Below are 22,074 nucleotides of genomic sequence, written 5' to 3'. Positions count from 1 at the left end.
AATTCTTCTGGAGTTACCGAGTCCGGTATGCCCCTTATCTTAAGATGGTTTCTTCTGGACCTATCATCCAGTGTGGCTAGATGTATGGAGAGTGCTTGTTGCATGGTTTGTAGGTGGTGGACGGTTTCTTGTGTAGCATTCATGCCTTGTTTGAGGTCAGCAATATCCCCCTCTGTTGTGCTCACTCTGTCATTGACGCTCTGTATATCTGCCTTGATGGCTGCCATGTTAGTTGCCAGTAGGTTTTTTATTTCTCCCACTAAGTTTTGGAAGACAATTTAGTAGATTTATACCTGATAACATAGATGCATCTTACTATGCTTTGTTTTATTGGGGAGTATATATAAAAACAGTTTGCAAAAGCTGCCAATCTCTTGTTCTTCACCAGCCAGACTTTCTGTGGCTGTCCAATCACAGACTTCCCAATGCAGCTCTATGAGAAGTCTTTGCAAGGCAGGTGCTCTGGACAATTGCTGCCTCTTGGGTTTAGTTCCACTGAGCTAACCAAACCAGGAAGTAACAGGATCTGTTGTGTGATTGACAGCCAGGGAGGTTGTAACAAGGTATTGTCAGTGGATTTGTCAGCCGAAGAGGACGTACGTCATAAAGATGGCTGAGAGTGACAACTGGAGTCAATTAAAACTCACAACCTGCACCGGTCTCCAGACCCACACCAGATCTGTCTGCTTCTGGGGTCTTTATGAAATATGCAAAGACCCCTGAAATTGACATATCTGTTTTAAGTAAACCGGAGCAGGATAACAGACAACAAAATGTGGCTGAGAATGAATTATAGTAACAAAAACTGTGATCTAACGGGTCTAATATTATTATAAAAACTACACTAGCATTGGCTAATGTTTAGCATTCTAGCCATCGTAAATGGCTTTTGAAGATGCTCAGCCACCCATTATGGCTTCATGCTCTGACAGATCACTGGGATAGCTAATTTTGAAGGTTTTTTTTTTTTATGTACGTGTACAGGGACAGATACACTCACCAAATGAGAGCTGTATACATACATCATCCTCAACCAGCACAAATGCTGTCATTTCGCAAAGTACCAGTGCAAACAGGTTAAAAGCACAGAAACAGAAAAAAAAATGAAAGTGAAATGTCTCTCCCAGCTGTAGTGATGGTAATTGGAGTATTGGGAAAGAACCAGGGCTTCTCAGTGTGATCATTTATGATAGCCTCTTTACTGTTGCTCAACCCACAAATTTTGAACTTCTATGATATGTCGGTTGCAATTGCAGATATCCGCTAATAGGTCTACAAAGTCTATTCACATTCTGTCATTTATTCTTCACTAGAGAGGTTTAAACGATACCTCCCAACATTGAAAGTAGACAAAGAGGAACGCTATTTTATAGAGGGTGTAGCTGGAGGTATGGATGTTTAAGGTTAGCATCATAATATATTGATAACTATTTCTGTAACTGAAAATATAACAGATAAAGAACAAATTATATTCCCATAGACTGACCGCTAAAGACAAATCACTGTTTTATTGCTGAGTAGTTTTGTTATACAGTTATGCACACCAAACATACTGAGCTTCTAGGAAAGAGGGGTAGGATGGAAAATAGGAAATGTTTCTATTAAAATTCATACATTTGGGAGGTATGGCTGTCACAACCACTAGGGGGTTATTGCTGGAATCATATACTGTGCATTCGGATTATATACAGAGAATAATTATTGAATAGAGTTCTGAACGTTGAGCTATAACTCTGAAACCAATGGAATGTTTCGGCTAATAGTTCTACGTTCGTTCTCTGCCCCACAACTGCCCATTATATATCATACATTTCTGCCTCTCACAGGCAGAGGTTGGTTGAGCTGTTCATGTGGTAGTTTGTATGAGTGTACTGTACTGTAGAGTAAATTTCCACAGCAATCAAGCTCTTGGTAATGGATTTTAACACTATAATAACTGTGTTTAGGAATCTGTTTAACTGAAATACTTTTGATCTTGTAAAAAATGTCATTTTGAATTGTGAAGAACAGTAGGTTATACTATTGTTTAACATACTTCCAAAAGTCCCACCTGTTGACACACCTCTGTGACGTGAGTGCCACTTTTTGTATGTTGGTAAATATTAGTTAGTAAGATAATAGTATATACATTTAGCTAATTTCTGAGCCTTTAAGAATTTTGCCATTGAGAATTGGGAAGTCTTTCTAATGTCATGTAATAGCCGCGCTGACTTGGGCCTCAAAACCTCCTAACTTGCCTTAGGGCAGACTGTCTGTGCCTTGTATGCCGCTGGGTGCGTTGCCCCTCCACTCAGTCTGCCCTGGGAAGAGCCCAGTGCCTCTGGTCTGCAGCTCCATTGGGTGCACAATTGCAGATTATAAAATAAATGTCTCACGATCCCCGGCCAATCAGAGCGTTGCCAAAGGCAGGGCTGGCGCATCCATAAGGCACACCGGCCCAGGGGGCGCTAAATTGGAGTGATCAGCAGACTCACTGAAAGAGCACTTCCTGTCAGTCCGGCCGTGTACAGGAAACTGAAGCTCCTGTACCGCGGTCCGCTCCGCTCGGCCACGCTACAAGGTAGGAGACACACCGAGGACAAAGGGGGGAGATAGAGGGGCACTAAAGGGGGGTGGGGGAGAGGGAAACTGTTGGAGGTGGGAGAAGGAATACTATGGGGGGAGGAACACTATGGGAGGGGGGACGCACACTTGGGGGGGGAGAACACTATGGGACAGGGGAAGGGGGAAAAGAACACTAAAAAAGATGGAGAGTGAGAGGAACATTAAGGGGGGCACTAAGGTACAGGAGAGGGAAGCGAAGGGAAAATGAACACTGGGGTAGTGGGGGGACCACTAAAAGAGAAGGAAGAGGAACACTAAGATGGGGTGTGGGAGGAACATTAAGGGAATTGGGGGGGCACTAAGAGACAGGTAAGGGTGAGGGAAGAGGAACACTAAGGGGCAGGGAGGGAGGGGAGAGAAACACTAAGGGACAGAGAAGGGAGGGGAGAGAAACACTAAGGGACAGAGAAGGGAGGGGAGAGGAACACTAAGGAACATGGAGGGGAGAGGACCATTAAGGGACAGGGAGGGGAGAGGACCACAAACGGACATGGAGGGAAGGAGAGAGTGGCACGGCACACAGGGGACATGAGTGGGAGGGAAAGACATACAGATGGGCCTGGCAGTGAGAAAGTCCACAGAGGGGCCTGTGAGTGGAAATACAAAGGGGCTGGGGATGAAAGAGACACAAGGGGGCTGGAGCAGAGGAAAAAGAGACAAAGAGGGGCTGGGGGAAATAGACGGGCTGGTGGTGAAAGAGAAAAACACAAAGGAGCTGGTAAGAGTAAAAGATACAAAGGGTCTGGGAGAGAACGAGACATAGAGACTGGGGGGAGTAAGAAACACAAAGGGGGGTAGTAAGAGATACACAAAGGAGGTGTAAGGCACACAATGTGGGGGAAAAATAGGGGACAATACACTAAAGGGGATAAGACATTTAAAAAAGGGGATAAGAAACAAAAGGCGGTTAAGAGGGACACAGGTGAAGATGCTTTTGGAGGGGCTCCAAAATCATGTTCGCCTGTGTACCCCAAAATCCTTGCACTGGCCCTGGCCAAGGATTACCAGTGCCAGAGTTTGCGAGATCTCTGCACACGGCGGAGCTGCAGACCTGATAGCTACCCCACTGGACCATCAGGGAGGGAGACCACTAGACCACAAGAATGTGGGGTAGCTGGTGACTAAAAACTCCCTCCACACCTACACTGTCACCCCCCTTGCTCATTGTCATCCCACTTCACCCAGCCACATTTACGTTAATCGCTCATAATCCTGTCATTCTCACCCGCTCCCACTATACCACACTCACCTGCCCTTGCTTGGAAACATTAAAAAAATGTGCAGGTGTTTTTAAAATTTTAAAGTTAAGGGAATAATACATATAGGATACACCCTGGGTGCCAAATGCTCTAGGTATGCCCCTGCTTCCGTGTCTTCTTACAGCGCATGGCATGTAACCTCATAGCAGACCAATTAATATTTTGATAATGCTGCCGCAAGTGTAGCTTACGATTTTAAATTTACAAATAGTATGATATGATATGCCTCATTTATATCATGTCACTGTCACCAGAGCAGGATTAACAATAAACCTTCGGTGACCAACTAGGTACCAGAAGTTAGACAGGAGCCACAAAACCATTTTCTGTGCCCCATTAACCATTCCTATGTGAAGAATAAAGAGGGAGGCATAACTGTAACTTGCCATGGCCCTGTGGGATTTTAGAGAGACACTATAGGCACCCAGACCACTTCAGCTCATTGAATCGGCCTGGGTGCAGTGCCCCTGTCAGTGTAACCCTGCAATAATTACCTTGCAGGGTTAACTCCACCTCTAGTGGCTGTCTACCAGATAGCCTCTAGAGGCGCTTATGGGTCATTAGGCAACTTTTGGTCGTCTGACGATGGACATCCTCACGCACTGCATGAGGATATCCAGTATCAGCTAAAACCCCAACAGGCAGAGGGACATCGGGCTGGATTTAGGTAAGTGACAGAAGGGTTTTTTAACCCTTTCTACGCTGCATGGTGGGGTGCGCAAGCGAGGGGTCACTATATAAATACATTTGAAATTCCCTTTGAATTCTCAGATAAGTGAATAATCCTGATACATATCTCCCAACATTTTAAATAGACAAAGAGGGACACTCTAATTTTAGGGGTGTGAGTGGGGGTATAGCCAGGGGCAGGGTTGTCTTGAGAAAGATTAATTGACTTAATATAATTTAATTTCAAACAAGAACCATGTATGCTATTTACACAGACCGATTGCTAAAAACATTTATTGTACTTAAAAGACTTATTACAGTGAGTGTTATTGCTGTGGAGCTCTGTTATACACTCAAGCAAACTAACAATACTGATGAACACAGAAAATAGGGACTTTTGGGTGGAGTCCCGATAGTAATGTAATTGAAACTGTAATGGCTTGAAGAGGACATGTTCTCTAAATCCTCAAGATATTTCTATGACTATATGACCACCAGGTCTAATGCTATTGAAGTGCTACATGGATGGTAACCTGTCTAAATTGGCTGCACACTTAGGAGAGTGGGAAGTTGTTATCTAACGCTCTGTTGCTAGAATGCTTAGAGCATCTTTTCAGGGAAAATTGATCTTTACTTTTACCCACATGACAAGTAATTCATTTTATTTTCAGTTGGATGTATAAAATCTTAATGCTGCCCTATGCCCAATTAAATATGCCATGACACTATGACTTCATCGGAAATTTGTTTTTCAAAACTCTCTCCTTTCTCTCTCTCTGCTAATATTATTTTCTATAACAAATACTACCTATGTTTCTTTCACAGCTGTTGCGCGTTTGTCATGTACTTCTTAAAGGGACACTATAGTCACCTGAACAACTTTAGCTTAATGAAGCAGTTTTGGTGTATAGAACATGCCCCTGCAGCCTCACTGCTCAATCCTCTGCCATTTAGGAGTTAAATCCCTTTGTTTATGAACCCTAGTCACACCTCCCTGCATGTGACTTGCACAGCCTTCCATAAACACTTCCTGTAAAGAGAGCCCTATTTAGGCTTTCTTTATTGCAAGTTCTGTTTAATTAAGATTTTCTTATCCCCTGCTATGTTAATAGCTCGCTAGACCCTGCAAGAGCCTCCTGTATGTGATTATAGTTCAATTTAGAGATTGAGATACAATTATGTAAGGTAAATTACATGTGTTTGAAAGTGAAACCAGTTTTTTTTTTTTTCATGCAGGCTCTGTCAATCATAGCCAGGGGAGGTGTGGCTAGGGCTGCATAAACAGAAACAAAGTGATTTAACTCCTAAATTACAGTGAATTGAGCAGTGAGATTGCAGGAGAATGATCTATACACTAAAACTGCTTTATTTAGCTAAAGTAATTTAGGTGACTATAGTGTTCCTTTAAGTATTAAGAAAAAATGTTTATTATTGGAAAAAGACTGCGTATAGCAATGTGTGGTTTCCCATTGGCTGATTGAAATGTTAGCGGAGCAAACAGCACAACAAACAGCAATGTTTTTTTTTTTTTAAATTTAATATAAGAGAAAGGCCTAGGTGGATGCTACATTTCTACAGATTGATGTATACGTTTGTGAAGTAGTATTACATTTTTTTTTGTTTTCTTTCTTGACCTAGAATGAAGCATGTTCTGCCACAGAGAGAGGAAGAGGTGTCGTGATGAGTGTGGTCAAGGTAAAAAATCGAGTGTCTGTTTTATGTAGAGCTGGACAAATAAAAAGCACCCAGCACCTGCCTGTTGAACTCAGCAAGATGCCTAAACAGGACATTCTTCACCAAAATTCTATATTGCGTCTGCATTGATCTTAAAAAAAACTATACTCCCTAACAATGTGAAATGCTATTTGGATTATAGGGCTGTTATTTTTAAAATTGGGTGTTGCGGGGGTGCAGAGCCTGACCTTCAAGCTAACTAGACACATGGCACTGGAGCTTCCGCATACTTGCTTAAAAATCGTGTATTTATCCCAGCTTCACAACTGCCCCTTTCCATCCTGTGCCCATTATAGGTCAGGGAATCTCGGGCAAGCTATATGACACCTCTCCCGAGGGTTTACACCGCCAAGAGTCAGAGAAATCTCGACCCCCGGACCTGTGTGATATCCTGGTCCACCATAGCAAGACATATGAATTGTCAGTGCTGCGGAGGGATTTTCAACTAGATACTCACCTGGAGCGAGACAAAGTCAAACAAGATAGCGGATGCAATAGTGCCTGTGACAAAAGGCCCGGTTCAAAGCTGTGCAGCAGACTCGATTGACCTCTCATACAGCATCTTACCTAGACTGGATGCAATCTTTGATCACTTCTGTGCCACGCTGGAATATAGGATGAAACTGGCTCACCCTGACACGGTCCAGGTAGGGCTTGAAGGGACATACCGCAGAGGGAGGCCAGAGGGATGATATGAGGTACAAGAACAACCTCAAGATCTGGGGAATTCCGGAGGATGTCCCAGCTGCTGAGCTGCCGCATCTACTTAGCCACCTTCTGGTAGTGTCAGGATTACTGTTTGATCCAGCACGTAGAACTGTACAGCACGGATGACAAATAAGTAACGTATTACCGGTCCTTTGAATGGCCGGATTTAACGTACAAAGAATAGTCAAAAATACTAGCTGAGGTCAGGGAACACAGAAAGGGACACAGCGATGAGGAAAGCCAGGAGTCAGGATACCAGAATATAGAGAAGTCAATAAACAAAGCCAAAGTCAAAAACCAGGTAGAAAACTATAAACAGGAACGCGCTCTCGGACAACCACAAGGGAAACCACGACAGGGCACTGAGCAGGATGAGATTTGGGCCTAAATACCCCTCCTCTAGATCTGATAGGCTGTAACCGGCCTTTGACCCCAAAGTCAGTTACCAGGTTTCATTTGCATAATTGCTGCTCAGCATTAACCCTTCTGTGGATTAGGTTGCTGCTCGGCACAACTTTTCCCGTGTGGACAGTAAATGTCATTAACCACATTTTTATAAGCGGATGAATACGTGACAGGTAGCTTGCTGTGTCCGAGACAAGCCAAAACAGTGGGGCTGGATGAGTGCTTCCAAATCCCTAAATCGCCCAGAGCTCCGACAGCGGTACCACACCAAGGATAAAATGGCCTTGCTGGCAGCTGTCAAGGAGCAGACGCTTTACCAATTTGAAGCAATGTACCTCTTCTTCTATGAAGACCTTTCAGGCGGTACTCTAGCATGGCGACGCTCCCTCCAGGAAGCAAGGGGATACAGTGTAGATGGCGAATGTCCCGCACACTCCAGGTCCTGCAAGGTGAAAATAAACATGAAATCACTGATATGCAGGGGATGACGGATCTCTGGGCTGCTTTGGGTCTCCCCTCGAGACTCTCTGAACCGCGCAGGTCATCGCGAGGCCACAAAACCCACCCATAGCTGGAAAACGGAGTTAGTGACTGAGTTTATCCTGGGACAATCTGCAAAGGCCCCATATGCGGGCGTTACCACTTGAGCCGCAGGAGAGGTGGTAGTGTCCCTGCCTGTAGTAACTTTATGTAGGCTGTTTCTCTTACTGGTTATGTTTATACTCTCTCGTTTTAGGCAATTTAACTTTCCTTAAAAGCTCCCCTCATTACGGTTACAAACGGTGCTGACATATAGCCTGTCCTGGTGGGGCATTAAATAATAACAGTTTCCCCATATATCAGATGGATAACGGCAGTCATTCATGAGCCCTGTCTTTGTAGCAACTGCCCTACCTATAACTTATTAATATCTCAGAGCTTCACCTAATGTTGATGAATCTTACTTGTGAGTCCAGTACTTCACACATAAAAAAATTCGATCCACTGCATGCATTATCTCTCTTGCGAAGTGAATATGTGCCATCACCTCAACATTTGTTGTACTCTCCTTCTCATGCCTATATGTTTTGTGAACATGTATCGGTGAATTGTCCAAAAATAAAGAATTTTTAAAAAAATAAAAAATAGGGGGTTCTTGCAAAATGGAGCACATATATACTGCTGCTGTGTATTCGGCTAAATCAGTAATTTTGTACGGTGTTCCAGAAAAAAGATGACCATGTAGAAATAATTTTAGACAGCAGTTCTGTGGGACTTAGGTCCCAGATATCATTGCCCAGGTGAATATGGGAGGTATGGGGATGGTACAATGTGTCCTATTCATTCACCTCAGGCTCAGCACAATTCACCAATGCTGATAAATAGTGAAGTATTTCAGTTGTATTAGCTGAGTTCACCCTGCTTGCCACCCTGGGAGTTTGTTACCTAACGCTGGGTTTTAGATAGTGATGACTAATCTTTGGTTTCAGTTGTTGTGGACAACGAATTCTGATGTGACAAATATTAGCCGTGACTGGCGCAGATCATATACCTCATAGTCTATTTTTTGTACTACGTTATTTATGTCTGCATTTAAGAACCCTCAAATATTTCCCCTTTTTGGTGGCCTTCTTTTAGTTTAGTAGCAGAAACAGGGATAACTAAAGGTTGAACATGATGGAAATAGACAAACAGATAACATTGTATTTGAGGACAAAAAATATTTGTCACTTTATCTGTATGAGTACAACTATGCATTTTGCCCGGGTGTTTCCAAAAAAGTAGCAAAGTACAGAAAACAATAAAACTAACACTTTCTTCCTGGAAAGAAGAGATACATGATAGACTCAGATACATAGAAACACGTGTGTGTCTTTATCACAGTAAATGTGTTTTATAGTTAGTAAGTGTGAATCTCATATTGCACATGCCCCCTCCTCCATGTAACGTGTCCTCTCTGAGGTCTCTTGCATCAGAAATACACGAAACAAGGACAGAGTGTTAGGGAGCGATGACAGCCAGCTTCGTACTCCTACTCAGTCCCATGTTACAGAATGATGTTTTAAAGCATGGACAAGTTGTGCGTGTTATATACACAGAGTGAGCAAGACGAGGAACAATATTGTAGGTCAGAAAAAAATTAAGGACATATGTCAAAATGGAAAACAAGGACTAGAAGTACATAAATATGAAGATGAGTCTGCAAATTAACAAATTAATTTAAAAGGTAGTGATCTGTAGCAAGACTTTCTTAATGTTTAATGTTTATTGTCCATATTTAGGGAAATATGCATTGGGAATCAGTGCTACACCCTGGCTGAAAGTAATAAGTTACAGTATTTTCAGTGTCCACCACATCACCTGCGAGGGAGCAGTGATAGAAAGGAAAAGGGAAATTGAGGTACAAATAGGGGCTGGAAGCTGTGCTGAATACAGGGAGCCGTGTCTGATATCAAGGGACTACAAGTTGAAAGCAGTGAGGGACAGCAAGTTGCATCTGTTGTACATAGTGACCAGGGACTGAAAGTGATCTGTGTTTTACATAGTGAGAAGTATGGACTGAGAACTCGGTGAGACACAGAGTGACACATGGAGCTCTAGGAAACACAGAGAAACATGGATATATATTTAATTCCTGGAGCTGTGTCTGACAAAGAAAGGGACTGGAAACTGCCTGATGTGAAGAGGGAGATATGAAGAGGGGTTATAAATAGTGATGTCCCGAACAGTTCGCCTGGAACCGTTCGCTGGCGAACATAGTGTGTTCGCGGTCGCGAACACGTGCAATGTTCGGTCCGCCCCCTATTCGTCATGGAGGTGGGAGGGTCTGCTGCTGATTGGCTGGAATGTGTCTGCTGACTGTGAAGTACAGGGTCAAAGTTTACTCAATGATGACGAATAGGGGGCGGACTGAACATTGCGCGTGTTCGCGACCGCAAACACGCTATGTTCACCGGCGAACTGTTCGGGACATCACTAGTTATAAACAATGCATAATGGGCCAGGGAGCTGATTCAGAAATAGAGCAGAAATTATCTGTTGGCAGCCCATGGATTCTGGGAGGGCAGTTGTCAGATGCAGTGAAGGACCAGGAACAGTTGCTGTTGGATACAGAAAGTTGTACAGGACATAATGTAAAAGAAAACGAATAGTCGGGGGCGGGGCCTGACCGCCATGCAGACAAGTCGCACATAGAGAGAGCTCCTGACAAGACTCACCAAAACCACAAAAATAACTTTTCACTCGAGAAAACAAGCAACGATCCTGCCGGAGTAACTCTACACTCAAGAGAGACACCTTTTAAGGTGTCTCCCTAATCAACCGGAGGTCACATCCTGACACTTCTTTGGGCCTACTCGTGGACGCAGCCGAGAAGATACGGCCGGTCTCTCGGCTGTCTACATTGCTGGGACACACAAGTGGAAGGGGCTCCTTATTATATGTCTCTGGTGAAAAGTACGGCAAACAAATCCGTTTTTTTTTTTTCTCATTGTTTTTCACTAGTTTACAAGCGTGTTGAAACTATTGCACCGCTTCAAGCTATTGACACTAATGTAGCTTAAACCAAATTGACAATAGCTTGTTTACCTTATCGTTACCGTACCTAATTAAAAATTAGGCTAACCCACCATGCCACACCACTGTGATGTTATGTCTATGATAATCGAGCCTGCTGACGCTGTTGTGGCAATACAGGCACTGCTGTGCTTACCTGCATACCAAAAATAAAGAATAAAAAAAAAAAAAGAAAACGAATAGTCAGATGGAAAGACATAGGGGCACAAATTACAGAAATGTAAAAAACACTGACTGATGCTAATGAGCAGAAGAAAGGGAAAAATAACAGACGAATATCAGCTACAGAACAGGGAGACGTGTTGAAGAAGGGAAGCAGGTCATGGACTTATGTCACAAAGAAAGCTGAACAAACTTGCCAAGGACACAGCGCTAAACAGCAACTTATCACATAGATTACAAAGGATAAGGCCCTACCATGGGACAGTTTCGAGTGACAGCAGGGTAAATACACACTGCAGTCAGTAACACTCTCAACTTAAACATTGTCCAAATGCAGTCCTTATGGCTAGGTTTTCAGGGTAACATTTATCTCGTTAGTTAGCCATATGGATAGCTAGGAGGTGGTCAGACTTACTCTTATGTTCCTCAATTCTTCACCCATTTTCCTCATGCATAGTTGCAGATATGTATTTTAACTAGGGACAATTATGACACTGGTGTTATAGAACTAGTTCCATATATCAGAGGAGGCCAGATTTTGGGTACTAAAATCTGCTGAGGTGCAGAAATGTGCACCTAAGCACCAATTTGTTAGAGCCAGCTGAACCAGGCATATGTAATGGCTCCTAGGATGATTCCCTCAACTAGGATACATTTACATGACCATGAAGTAGAATTTTTAAAGGTTTTTAGTCCTATACAGGCTATCTGGGCTCACGGTACAATGGATTTGAGTTTCAGTTTCAGAATCTGTGGATGAATAGGCAGGTTATCATGATAGTTACTCCAGCCTCAATAAAAAACTGACAGATTCACAGGGTCTCGAGATATAAAAACCAGCCTCTGGATAAGTGAAAACGTTCTCGGGATTTTAACTCCGTTATTATAGCATGGGAAGATTGAGTTTTACTCCATTCTAAGGGTCTCCATGTGAAGTGGCAGATACATAGGATGTTTACTCCAGTCTCCGTTGAATGCACAGATTCTGAGGGTCTTGATATTTCACAATCTCAGGTTATCATGATGAACCCTACCAGAGTTGGACCTGGATTAAAAATATGCCTTTGAATTTGCACCACATAGCAGCTCACTGTAAGCAAATGACCCCAAATTGTCCCTCACACTGTAAAACATTGTTTTCATCCTCTGTTGTATGGCAGTGTGTGTGAATGTGGGGGTAATTCTATGTAGTTTTCGGGTGTATTAGTGTAGTATGGAGGTATGTGAATGTGGAATGTATATGTGTAGAGTGGAGGCATGTGTGCATGATGTTTATATGTCTTGTAAGGGAGTGTAAAAGTTTTATGTTGTGAGTGTGTGTGCACAAACTTTTTTTTACACCCTCACATTCATTCTGTACTCCTTCACATATTAGGTCTGCACCTCCATTTTTTCTCCCCATTCGTGCTTTGGTATTCCATATATCCCTCCTAAAGGTGGCTGTATTATCTTTATCACATCACAGCATCTCTTCACCCAACTTCCTCAGTGAGCTGCTCCTCAAACAGCGTACTACTGCTACACATTGTAAGGTACTGAAGAGGCTGGAAAGACGGGACAGAGTAATGCCTACATAAATAACTGATACACTGCACATCTGTCTCTGGTCCAAGCTTCTTGGCTGGCAGCCGAGACAACAGTTCATGTCAATACAGACAGGCTGAGGAGATTTCTGATTTCCTCAGCTGGTGTTTTGACCAACCGTGCCTTTTCCCAGTAGTCAATCTGGGCTTGAGCCCTGCACCAAAATGTTTATATTCCTAATGTTCCTTTTTATGGTAGATTAGAAATCTCTACTTTTGACACAAGTGACTCAATGAATATATGTTTACATCCTGACAACAAGTTAGGCTTCGCATGAAGAATTCTAGTTACAGCAGTCGCACAGAAGCTCCCAAAATAGGTTGTTTTTGCTTTGACGAGGGTGAGACTCTGTGTTACTGTCTCTACGCATTTTGTTTGTTTTCAGAACCTATAGTGACTACCTTCCTACAATTGTTCTTCACAGTAAATTTTGAGTGCACTGTGTATGACCTCCAGTCTTATGGTGATGTCCTTCACACTACCTTGGAATTATTTTACATACGCTAAGGAAACTTGCAGTTAGTTAGATAATTCTATTTTTTAGAACAGAGATTGGTACTTGTTAGAATACAATTGGCATTGTTCCATTTGCTGGGAAATATATGATTATATCGCTGTTCTATCAGTTATTATACATCCTTTGCAAACAGATTTGTAGAAGTGTCTTTGCCTTAATAATACTAATAATCTAGAGTATAAGAGTGCATCGTTGTACCTTGAATAGAGCAGTGGGAGGAAAGACAACATGTTTGCTAAATTAATCCTCCGGTTTTATTCTGACTATAATTTCCCTTTAAGTCAAAACCACACTTTGTAGTTGCAACAATAGAGGTATGATGGTTTCCTATGTGGTAAGGTACACAACATCTCATTGCACTGACAGTCATATCTAACCAAAGGGGATAATAGGTTTTCACCAAAGTTGCACAATCTGTGAACTACAACATAGGTGGAGTAACAGGCATTGTAGTCCTGCACTATTTGCTAGCCAGTGGTTGTGTAACATTGGTTCCACTGTCATTCCAAAGGGATACCTGTCCAAGTGATTAACTGCTTCAAACCCTAGAAGTGTTCGTAGTACAGAAAAGTCATCGATGTGCTTCAGAACTAAGTTGTAGGGATCCAGTGACATTATGTTCAAAATCATAGCACATACAACATTCAATAAGAAATTTACAAAAGCAAAACAGCCGAACTGGAAACTTCTCTGATTGGCTATTACACCAGCTTGGCTATTTACAATTCCACATTTAGTGAATAAACCACAATGGTTTATAAATTTGCCCTAAAAACCTGTTCGCTGATGTAGGGCTTACCTATTTTTACTTAAATAGAAACATAGGAAGTCAGTGTATAAATATACCCCCTAACGTGACTGGAAAGGAAAATACAAGACTTTCCATTATGGCTAGGGATATTATTTATTTATAAAATATTTTATCAGGAAGGACACATTGAGATTTCACTAGTTTTCAAGTATGTCCTGGGTCCACAAAACATAGCATTGATACAATAGGGTACAATAAAATACAAAAACAATGTTAATACACAATATATACAAAATTTAACATAGAACAGGTAGGAAATATATAATCAACCATGACAGGTGCATTCTGTTTTGAGATATGTAGAGAGGGATCTCTTAAAGGACTTTAGGCCTGGGGAAGATTTGAAAGTGAGTTTTCCTGAGGATTTATTACTTCTATATGCTGCATAGACGTAAATATAAAGAACTGCTGTGATTTAACCGATTTTCCTTGCATAGCAAACAAATGCTATATACAGCAGAGAAGCACTTTTTATGTATCACCCTATAGAAAAATCTGTGTCAAGGAAAACCTGGTGAATCTGGAATTGGTCACTGCAGACATCAGCAACATCCTCCATGGTACACGGCTTATATTAAACTAGGAATACATGAACCAGGTGACTTCTCCAGCTAATGGGATCTTCTAACCTTGAAAGCGTTATTCCAAGTATCATAACTTCACTGATTTAAAGTTGTCATGGTGCTTAGTCTTTAAGTGAAGCATTTTGCTATGAAATGATGCACATACAGAGTTTAACCGTTCTGCTGCCGGAGGTGTGACTCCACCTCTGGCAGCATCATTGGGACATCATTAGCCAGCATGAAACATAGAATGTGACGGCAGATAAGAACCATTCGGCCAATCTAGTCTGCCCTAGCATGGAGCTAGAGTTCTGGGTGGCTAATGTGAATCTTGTGCAAATTTGGTAACTGATGCCAGTTTCCTGGTGCTGGACAGTCAATGGCAGCCCCACACTCTTTCATGCCGCACATGTCCTCCCCTAAGCCAGCCCTCCTTAACCACAAAACCAAGAGGGGGAATGACTTCAGCAAGGAAGAATTAGGCTGCAGGAAGAACTTGGCCTCAATGATGGATCGAGGTGAGTCTTATCTGGAGGGCAGAACAGCCAGGGTTACTCTAACCAAAACCAATGTTTGATGACAACACTGTTATTTGTTTGCAGTAACCCTTTGACACCTGTTTGCCACGTACCCATCATTGTGTGCGTATTGCTATTGGTCACAAATAAAAATGTTGTTGATTGTTTTGTTACCATTAACATAAGATCTACACATCAGCTAAAATGTATCCGATTACCTAATTAACTGAGAAACAGAATTATTGCAATGTGACTATCCATTTGTGTCTTAGCTAGGGTTGTGCAACTTGAGGGACATACACAGACTTGGATTTGCAGATGCCCCTGCATAAACTAATTAACAGAAACCTATTGTATTTCCTGTTTATAAGATGAGATATTTAAAATGCAGTGTGCCACTATAAAGGCTTGGGCTTAAGTACCCCTTGGTGTAGACAATTGCCACTCAGGATATATTTTCTCTGACAGGTACTTCCACTTGCTTCTGGGAGGTAAATAATAAGTGCTCCCAAACAATATGTAGAATTCACCTGATGTCAAAGGTAATAAATGAATTATTCAAGGAATGCCATCACTGATTAATTCATTTCATCTGGCATCATGTCAGTTGTAAATTTTGCTTAAATTTGAGTAGCCCAAATTATAAGCAGTACCCTTTTCTATACCATTTTAGGATGCATACGATCCGTAGGAACAGTAGTAGTATTTGTATTCTGTATGTTGCTGGGCAGCACTATCATGTGAAATTCATTAATTACAGTAGGAATCCTAGTGGAACAACTGTGTTTTAGTTCATCTCGTTAGCTGCATGTAAATTGTCCACACTGCTAGGTGGCATTGTGTATGTAACTCCCTAGTGCAACGTGAAGACCAAGAGAGCACCAAGATGGCAGGACAGCTAAGGGTGTCTGCTTTTATGTTAACTTTCCCGAAACTTGTTTAAAGCACACCCTCACCTCAGGGTTTTAGAGTGAAAGAACCTGAGAGATCATTCTTTCCAACTATACAAAGGGAAACTAATCCCACCAGGTAAGGATGTTTCTGCTAATAGTTTTTTTTCTCTCCTTTTATAGTTTCTGTCCGCAAAGGATATGTTTTGTAGAGTGAACCTCCAAATACAGATAATCAGGCACACTTGACTACTACCTAGTCCTAGATTGAATAGTGACCTCCTGACTACAGATTACCAAGAATATGCCATGGCATGCTGGGCTGATATCTAATGTAAGGTGATTATCTAGTAGTTGAGTTTTAATCCTTTTGTTATTCTAGTGATCCTGAAATGGCTTACATGTGACCGAGGATCATCAAAGGGTTAAGGTATGGTCAGAAAGGATACAAGGCTTCTCTTATGTTCCTGTAATGGGATCTCCTGCTCATAGTGGGGAGGAGGGTTAGTGAAGGAATGTCATATTATTGTAGGATAAGGTTACAAGAGTCTGGTCATTTCCTGGTGCAGAAACCCCTGACCCTCCACCGCCCCCCACACACTGCTTAGCAGTCTGGACATTTCTCGAAGATGGCCTCCCTGAGCCTTTTTAATGTTTCCACTGCCTCATAAACAAAAAGATGTGTAGACTCCCAGCAACTATGCAGAGACAGTTGACCTAAGTCATTGCTCCCTTCACCTTTTTTTTTGCACATTGTACTGTGATTTTCACATGAAAGACTCTGCTAATGATCCTTCACTTTAGAGTGCATGAAAATGAAAGCAGAGGAATAACAGGAATGACATAGGTATTGGCATCTAACCCTCTCAGGAGAACAAGCTTTATGCAGAGCAGCATGCCATACAAGTGTGCGCTGTCCATTGGAGTGAGAGAAAGGTTACATATTGGACCCATAACTCATGAAGTGATAAAACACTGAATTGTGATAAATTGAAAAACAAATGTAGAAAATCTAGGCAACAACTGAATTGGGAAAAGTCTTTCAAATTACCATATTTACAACGTGGCTTTAAAAAAAATAAAAAAACACTCCAGGCACCATAACCATTCTGTATGGGGTTATGGTGCCAGGGGTAGATTTAATGTGCTAAAATTTGAGGTTTTAATTAAAAAACAAAAACAACCATACTTTAAAGGGGATCTCCAGTGCCAGGAAAACAATCCGTTTTCCTGGCACTGGAGGTTCCCTCTCCCTCCCACCCCCCAATCCCCGGTTACTGAAGGGGTGACAACCCCTTCAGTAACTTACCTGAGGCAGCGACGATGTCCCTCATTGCGGTCTCCTCCTTCGCGCCGCTCCTCCGCTGCATTGCGTCGGCCGGTGAGCGAGACTGATCCCGCCCACCGGCCGAGGAGACCTAATGCGCATGCGCATTTGTGCTCCCCATAGGAAAGCATTGAAAAATAATTTCAATGCTTTCCTATGGGGAAATGAGCGACGCTGGAGGTCCTCACACAGCGTGAGGATGTCCAGCGACGCTCTAGCACAGGTTTCCTGTGCTATGAAGGAGGAAGTGACCTCTAGTGGCTGTCTAGTAGACAGCCACTAGAGGTGGAGTTAACCCTGCAAGGTAATTATTGCAGTTTATAGAAAACTGCAATAATTACACTTGCAGGGTTAGGAGTAGTGGGAGTTAGCACCCAGACCACTCCAATGGGCAGAAGTGGTCTGGGTGCCTGCAGTGTCCCTTTAATAAATAAGCCTTCTAGAGAATAAGCCAGGGTATTTGTGGTTATTCACAAATTAGCCAGCCTTTATTTAGCTAGTAATATTATAGGTACCAGATCAGTCGCACTGGAGTATATGAAGGATTTTTTTTTTTTTGTGAATCTGTGGGGGCAAGGACATCACAACACAAACGTGAAGAGGAGGCAAGGTTTGTTATTCACCTTTGTAAACCCTGCCATATCAAGTACTGATGTTCCACTGTCAGCATGCATGCCCAATTTATTGGTGTTCTGTATAAAAATTGGTGTTCTGTATAAAAAGTAGTTTGACATTATAAAAGTGGAGGAATCACAAGTGAATCCAACGAGTCAACAGATTGCCTTAGTTTTAAAACTTTGCTCAAGATTTGTCTTGAGTTAAACGTTTTTTTTTTCTAATTCAGGTTTAAAATTATAAATATTTTTCTACTAAATATTTATAAAATAACTCTTCCTAAGAATCCCTCACTATGTTTGACATGATGTCCACTTAATAATGTTCAAACATGATTTTGCATTAAATCCAGAGAGGGGAACACATGCTTTTGCATGATAAACCAACATATGTGAGACTAGGCAGGGTCGGCAAAGCCCAAATCTATTACCGTACTTCAAAAAAAGAACATCTGTTTACTCCATTGGCTCCAGTGAGCAGACTATTTGTTAGAGAAACATTTCGGCTCTGTAATCGAGCCTTTATCAAGCAACTTGATAAAGGCTCGATTACAGAGCCGAAACATCTAACTAATAAAGTCTACTCACTGGAACCACTTGAAGTGCATAAACATGATTTAGGATCTTTCAGTAAATGTCCACTTTATTTTCTTAGGTTTAAAAGACCACTACAGCCTGGGTTTTAACTATATGTTTTATCCCTTACACCAGAAAATACCAGAAGAAACTGTGCCGAACAAATCATGTACTATAAACACACAGGGTCTTTAAATCTTTCCTATTCATGGCAAGTTGCAAAACCAGGTGTCTGTTATAAAAAGTCTTCCTGATTTGTATTCTTTTTTTCTGTGTAATGATTGAGGATACTTTATTCTATAACATTATCTTAGTGAAATGTTACAGAAATTATACATTTAGAATTAACACCCACATGATACATGCTCCTGGTGCATTAAAGGGACTGTGTGCACTGTAACTACTTCATATAATGAAAGTGGTTTTAGTATTTGGAGTCCCTTGACGCAGTCTTTCCATTCAGCGTTAAACCATTTTTTTTTTTTTTTTTTTTTTTTTTTTTTTTTTTATTTTTTTTTTTTTTTTTAATATTTGTCAATCTTTGTTTTTATTGAGGCAAAAGTTGGATCATTACAGAAAGTAAGACAAGGGGTTAATGCATGAAAAGTACAGGTTATGCATAATTGGTTTATACAAAGATTGCATGTACTCCCGAGAGTAACGGCCTCATTTTTTTTTGTTTTGTTAATCAAGAGTTTCAACAGTAGTGTTATATATGTATACAAGCTTAGGCTGGCGAAACAGCACATGAGTGATCATCAGTTTAGATCTCAATTATATAATATGTAGTAGGAACAGGCTGGATCACATACTGCAGGATAATATCAACTTCGAGTGTATCAGTATGCTGCAAACAGGCTGGATCTAATTGTCGGTCTGGCAATAACATGTGGTAAACAGGCTTAAATGACAAAAGGGGAGAGATGTAACTGGTGGGTAACATATGGCATACAATCTATGCGTGGTATGGCAAGGAAACAGCAGAGGTAAACAGGCTATGGGGCCCGCGTCCTAGCTAAGCAGGTATACTGAGCTGGTGGCAGGCTGATCAGGCATGGATCATTACTACACAGGTTTATGTATATCTACAGAGTAGAAGGAGAGGCCTAGACAATCAAGCTGTACAAATAGAAGAGGTGACCTAAGACTGTTTTGGTTGCATGCATCATTCAACAATTGGTACAGGCTATATACTAAAGGTAATTCCGATATACACATTATTTAGTCAGTGCTAAAGGTCTAGTCTAGGTACTGTATACTGGTAAACGAGAGCTTAAGACTCATTAGTATTATGATCAGTGTGTATCTGTTGTTAGTATGTATAAGAAGGTAGACACTGCATGTTTAAGCACCATACTGCTAATAAGTCAATAAATGAGGTATTGTCCGACAGAGTCCAGTCTTGCCTCCCCTGTGAGGTCAGCAGGGGTAGCGTACATACAGTTCGATATGCTCAGCCTATGCCGGCTCTGAGTGCTGGCTGGACGGGTCTGGTATCGTGTTCGGGATGGTGCCTTAGTGAGTCGTCCTCTCCGGCAATTCCCGACGAGGGTCGCCATCTCTGTCCGCTTACTGTGAGGGGCTGCATGCGTTGAGTGCGGGGGGGGTGTGGGGGCGGTCGAGTCTCCCCTTGGCCCCAGGCTCCGTGTGGGGTCTGCATCCTGGTTCCACGAACTCGGGTGCCACAAGAGGCCGAGTTCTTCCCCGTGAGGGCGCTTCGGATAGCCCCGGTGGTTCGTCGCCGCCAGCGGCGGTTAGGCTTCCGGCGGTGTGGTTGATGCCGTGGAGGTGGCCTCCGGATGACCCCAGGCCCGGGAGGGCGGTCGGTACTAGTTACAGGCGCTGAGGGGTACGTGGTGCCCGTAGGAGGCCCTTTCCGCCTCCGTTTCCCCGACCCACATGCTGTACCTTCTCTGTGTACTTGGGGTGCTGCAAAGATACTGTCCAGCTTTTCCATGAATTGTTGGAATATTAAATCCAGGCTTGTGGCTTGTGCGGTTTCAGGAATTATCAGGCTAGGGACTTCGGCAGAGTTGCTAGGCCCGGTGCGTCCGGAGCCCAGGCCCGGGTGGGCAGGTGCCTTCCGTATAGCCCTGTGTGTCGCTTCGGTGGGGACCGGGATAACCCCCGCCGGTCCATAGGGGGGGGAACGGGGTTTCCAGTTTTGCCTCGCCGTGTATGTCTGCAGTGGGGGAGCGGCCGTCTCTCCCACCGCTACCATGCTTGTAGGCCGCAAACTTGCGCTGGACGGGTCCGAGTCCCAGAACCACTTGCGTGGTATCATCATGTCGGTCTCGATGTCCCCTGTCGTTTGGGAGCACCGGGACTCCAGTTTACTGCCTCCGGTGGACGATAATCGGCTTTAGGCAAGTTGGTCAGCGGGAGCAGCAGCAACATGCGTCTGCTCCCTTCAGCAGTCAGGCCCCGCCCCCGCGTTAAACCATTTTTAAAACTAAAAGTCCTCAGCAGCCCCATCCCTTCTGTGTTGATTAGGCTATTGAGAAGGCAGCTGTAGCATGTTGCCACTACCAATTGGTACCAAGGAAATGTGTAATTTCTGTCTTCCAGCGGGTTGGGCTCTAGGTGACCATGGACCCTCACTCGGTGGAGGGACAACGACTGGGGACTTCAAGCACTATAACCAATTCAATGAGATGAATCGGTTACAATGCCTACAGTGTCCCCAGAACTGTTAGCCAGTCTGATAGATGTATTCGATAAACGAGGCATCATAGACATTTGGCAAGTGGATTGCAAACTTTAGTTCAAAATAACAGAATTGGGAAAACATTTACAATTTTTATGATTTGGCTATTGCGGCCGAATTTATTTATGGCATCCATAAAGCGCCAACCTATTCCTCAGCGCTGTACAAAACCTGTACATCATACACAAACCAATACAAAAAGGTAAAGAGGGCCCTGTGGGATCTAGCCATTGAAACTCTTATACAAAGTTGTTGTTTTTTTTGTCACTTCTCCACAATTTTTTAATTCTTTATTTTTCATTTTTGGTGCATGGTATTTAAGTTTCACAAACATGTGTGCACGTAAGTGCTCCAAAAACGTACAGATACAACGTCGTTGAAGATTTGCACCAATTTTGGGTCAGGCAATAACATAATCTGGAATAACATTAACATAGTAAACATTATATGATGCTCTGTACAGATGTGTCAGTATGTTTTGTATACCCTTGTGTTTAGGGTGAGGCATTATGTACTGTGTCAGCACATGCGGATTGTGGGTCTGGTGGTGTTAGCACTCCATGTGTGCGGTGAGGAGTCGGTGCGGTTATGGTGTGCCTGGATTGCGCTAAAACCGTGCTCGTTAGTCTAGTTCTATGTGTTGTGCTGGGTGACAGAGTCTGTGTGCTATGGTGGGGGGGTCATGTTTTGTCGTAGGTGATGCTAATGGATTGATTGATTACCCCTAACCATGGGGCAGCGGGGGGTGCTGGTTTTGTGGGCGCCAAATGTTTGGGCGCATGTTGCGCCAGTTCTTGTGGAGTCAACGAGCTTGGGGTATAGGGTTAGTGAGTCGTGGACCTGTGGTGGTAGAGCATAGATATAACGTGAA

At 42.7% G+C, this 22,074-nt stretch overlaps 1 protein-coding gene across 1 annotated transcript in view; it reads left to right on the top strand.

Moving 5' to 3' along the window:
• The window catches only part of ERF (ETS2 repressor factor), a 142,132-nt gene that overhangs the window by 66,381 nt on the left and 53,677 nt on the right, over window positions 1-22,074 (top strand). Inside the window, exon 2 of the mRNA XM_063436844.1 lies at window positions 6,171-6,227. Within this exon, the coding sequence (XP_063292914.1) occupies window positions 6,179-6,227 (49 nt within the window). The 5' untranslated portion in view covers window positions 6,171-6,178. The remainder of the gene's footprint in view (window positions 1-6,170; window positions 6,228-22,074) is intronic.

Source organism: Pelobates fuscus, chromosome 11 (assembly GCF_036172605.1).
Source record: "Pelobates fuscus isolate aPelFus1 chromosome 11, aPelFus1.pri, whole genome shotgun sequence".
NCBI lineage: Eukaryota > Metazoa > Chordata > Amphibia > Anura > Pelobatidae > Pelobates > Pelobates fuscus.
This window is presented reverse-complemented; position numbering and strand designations above follow the sequence as displayed.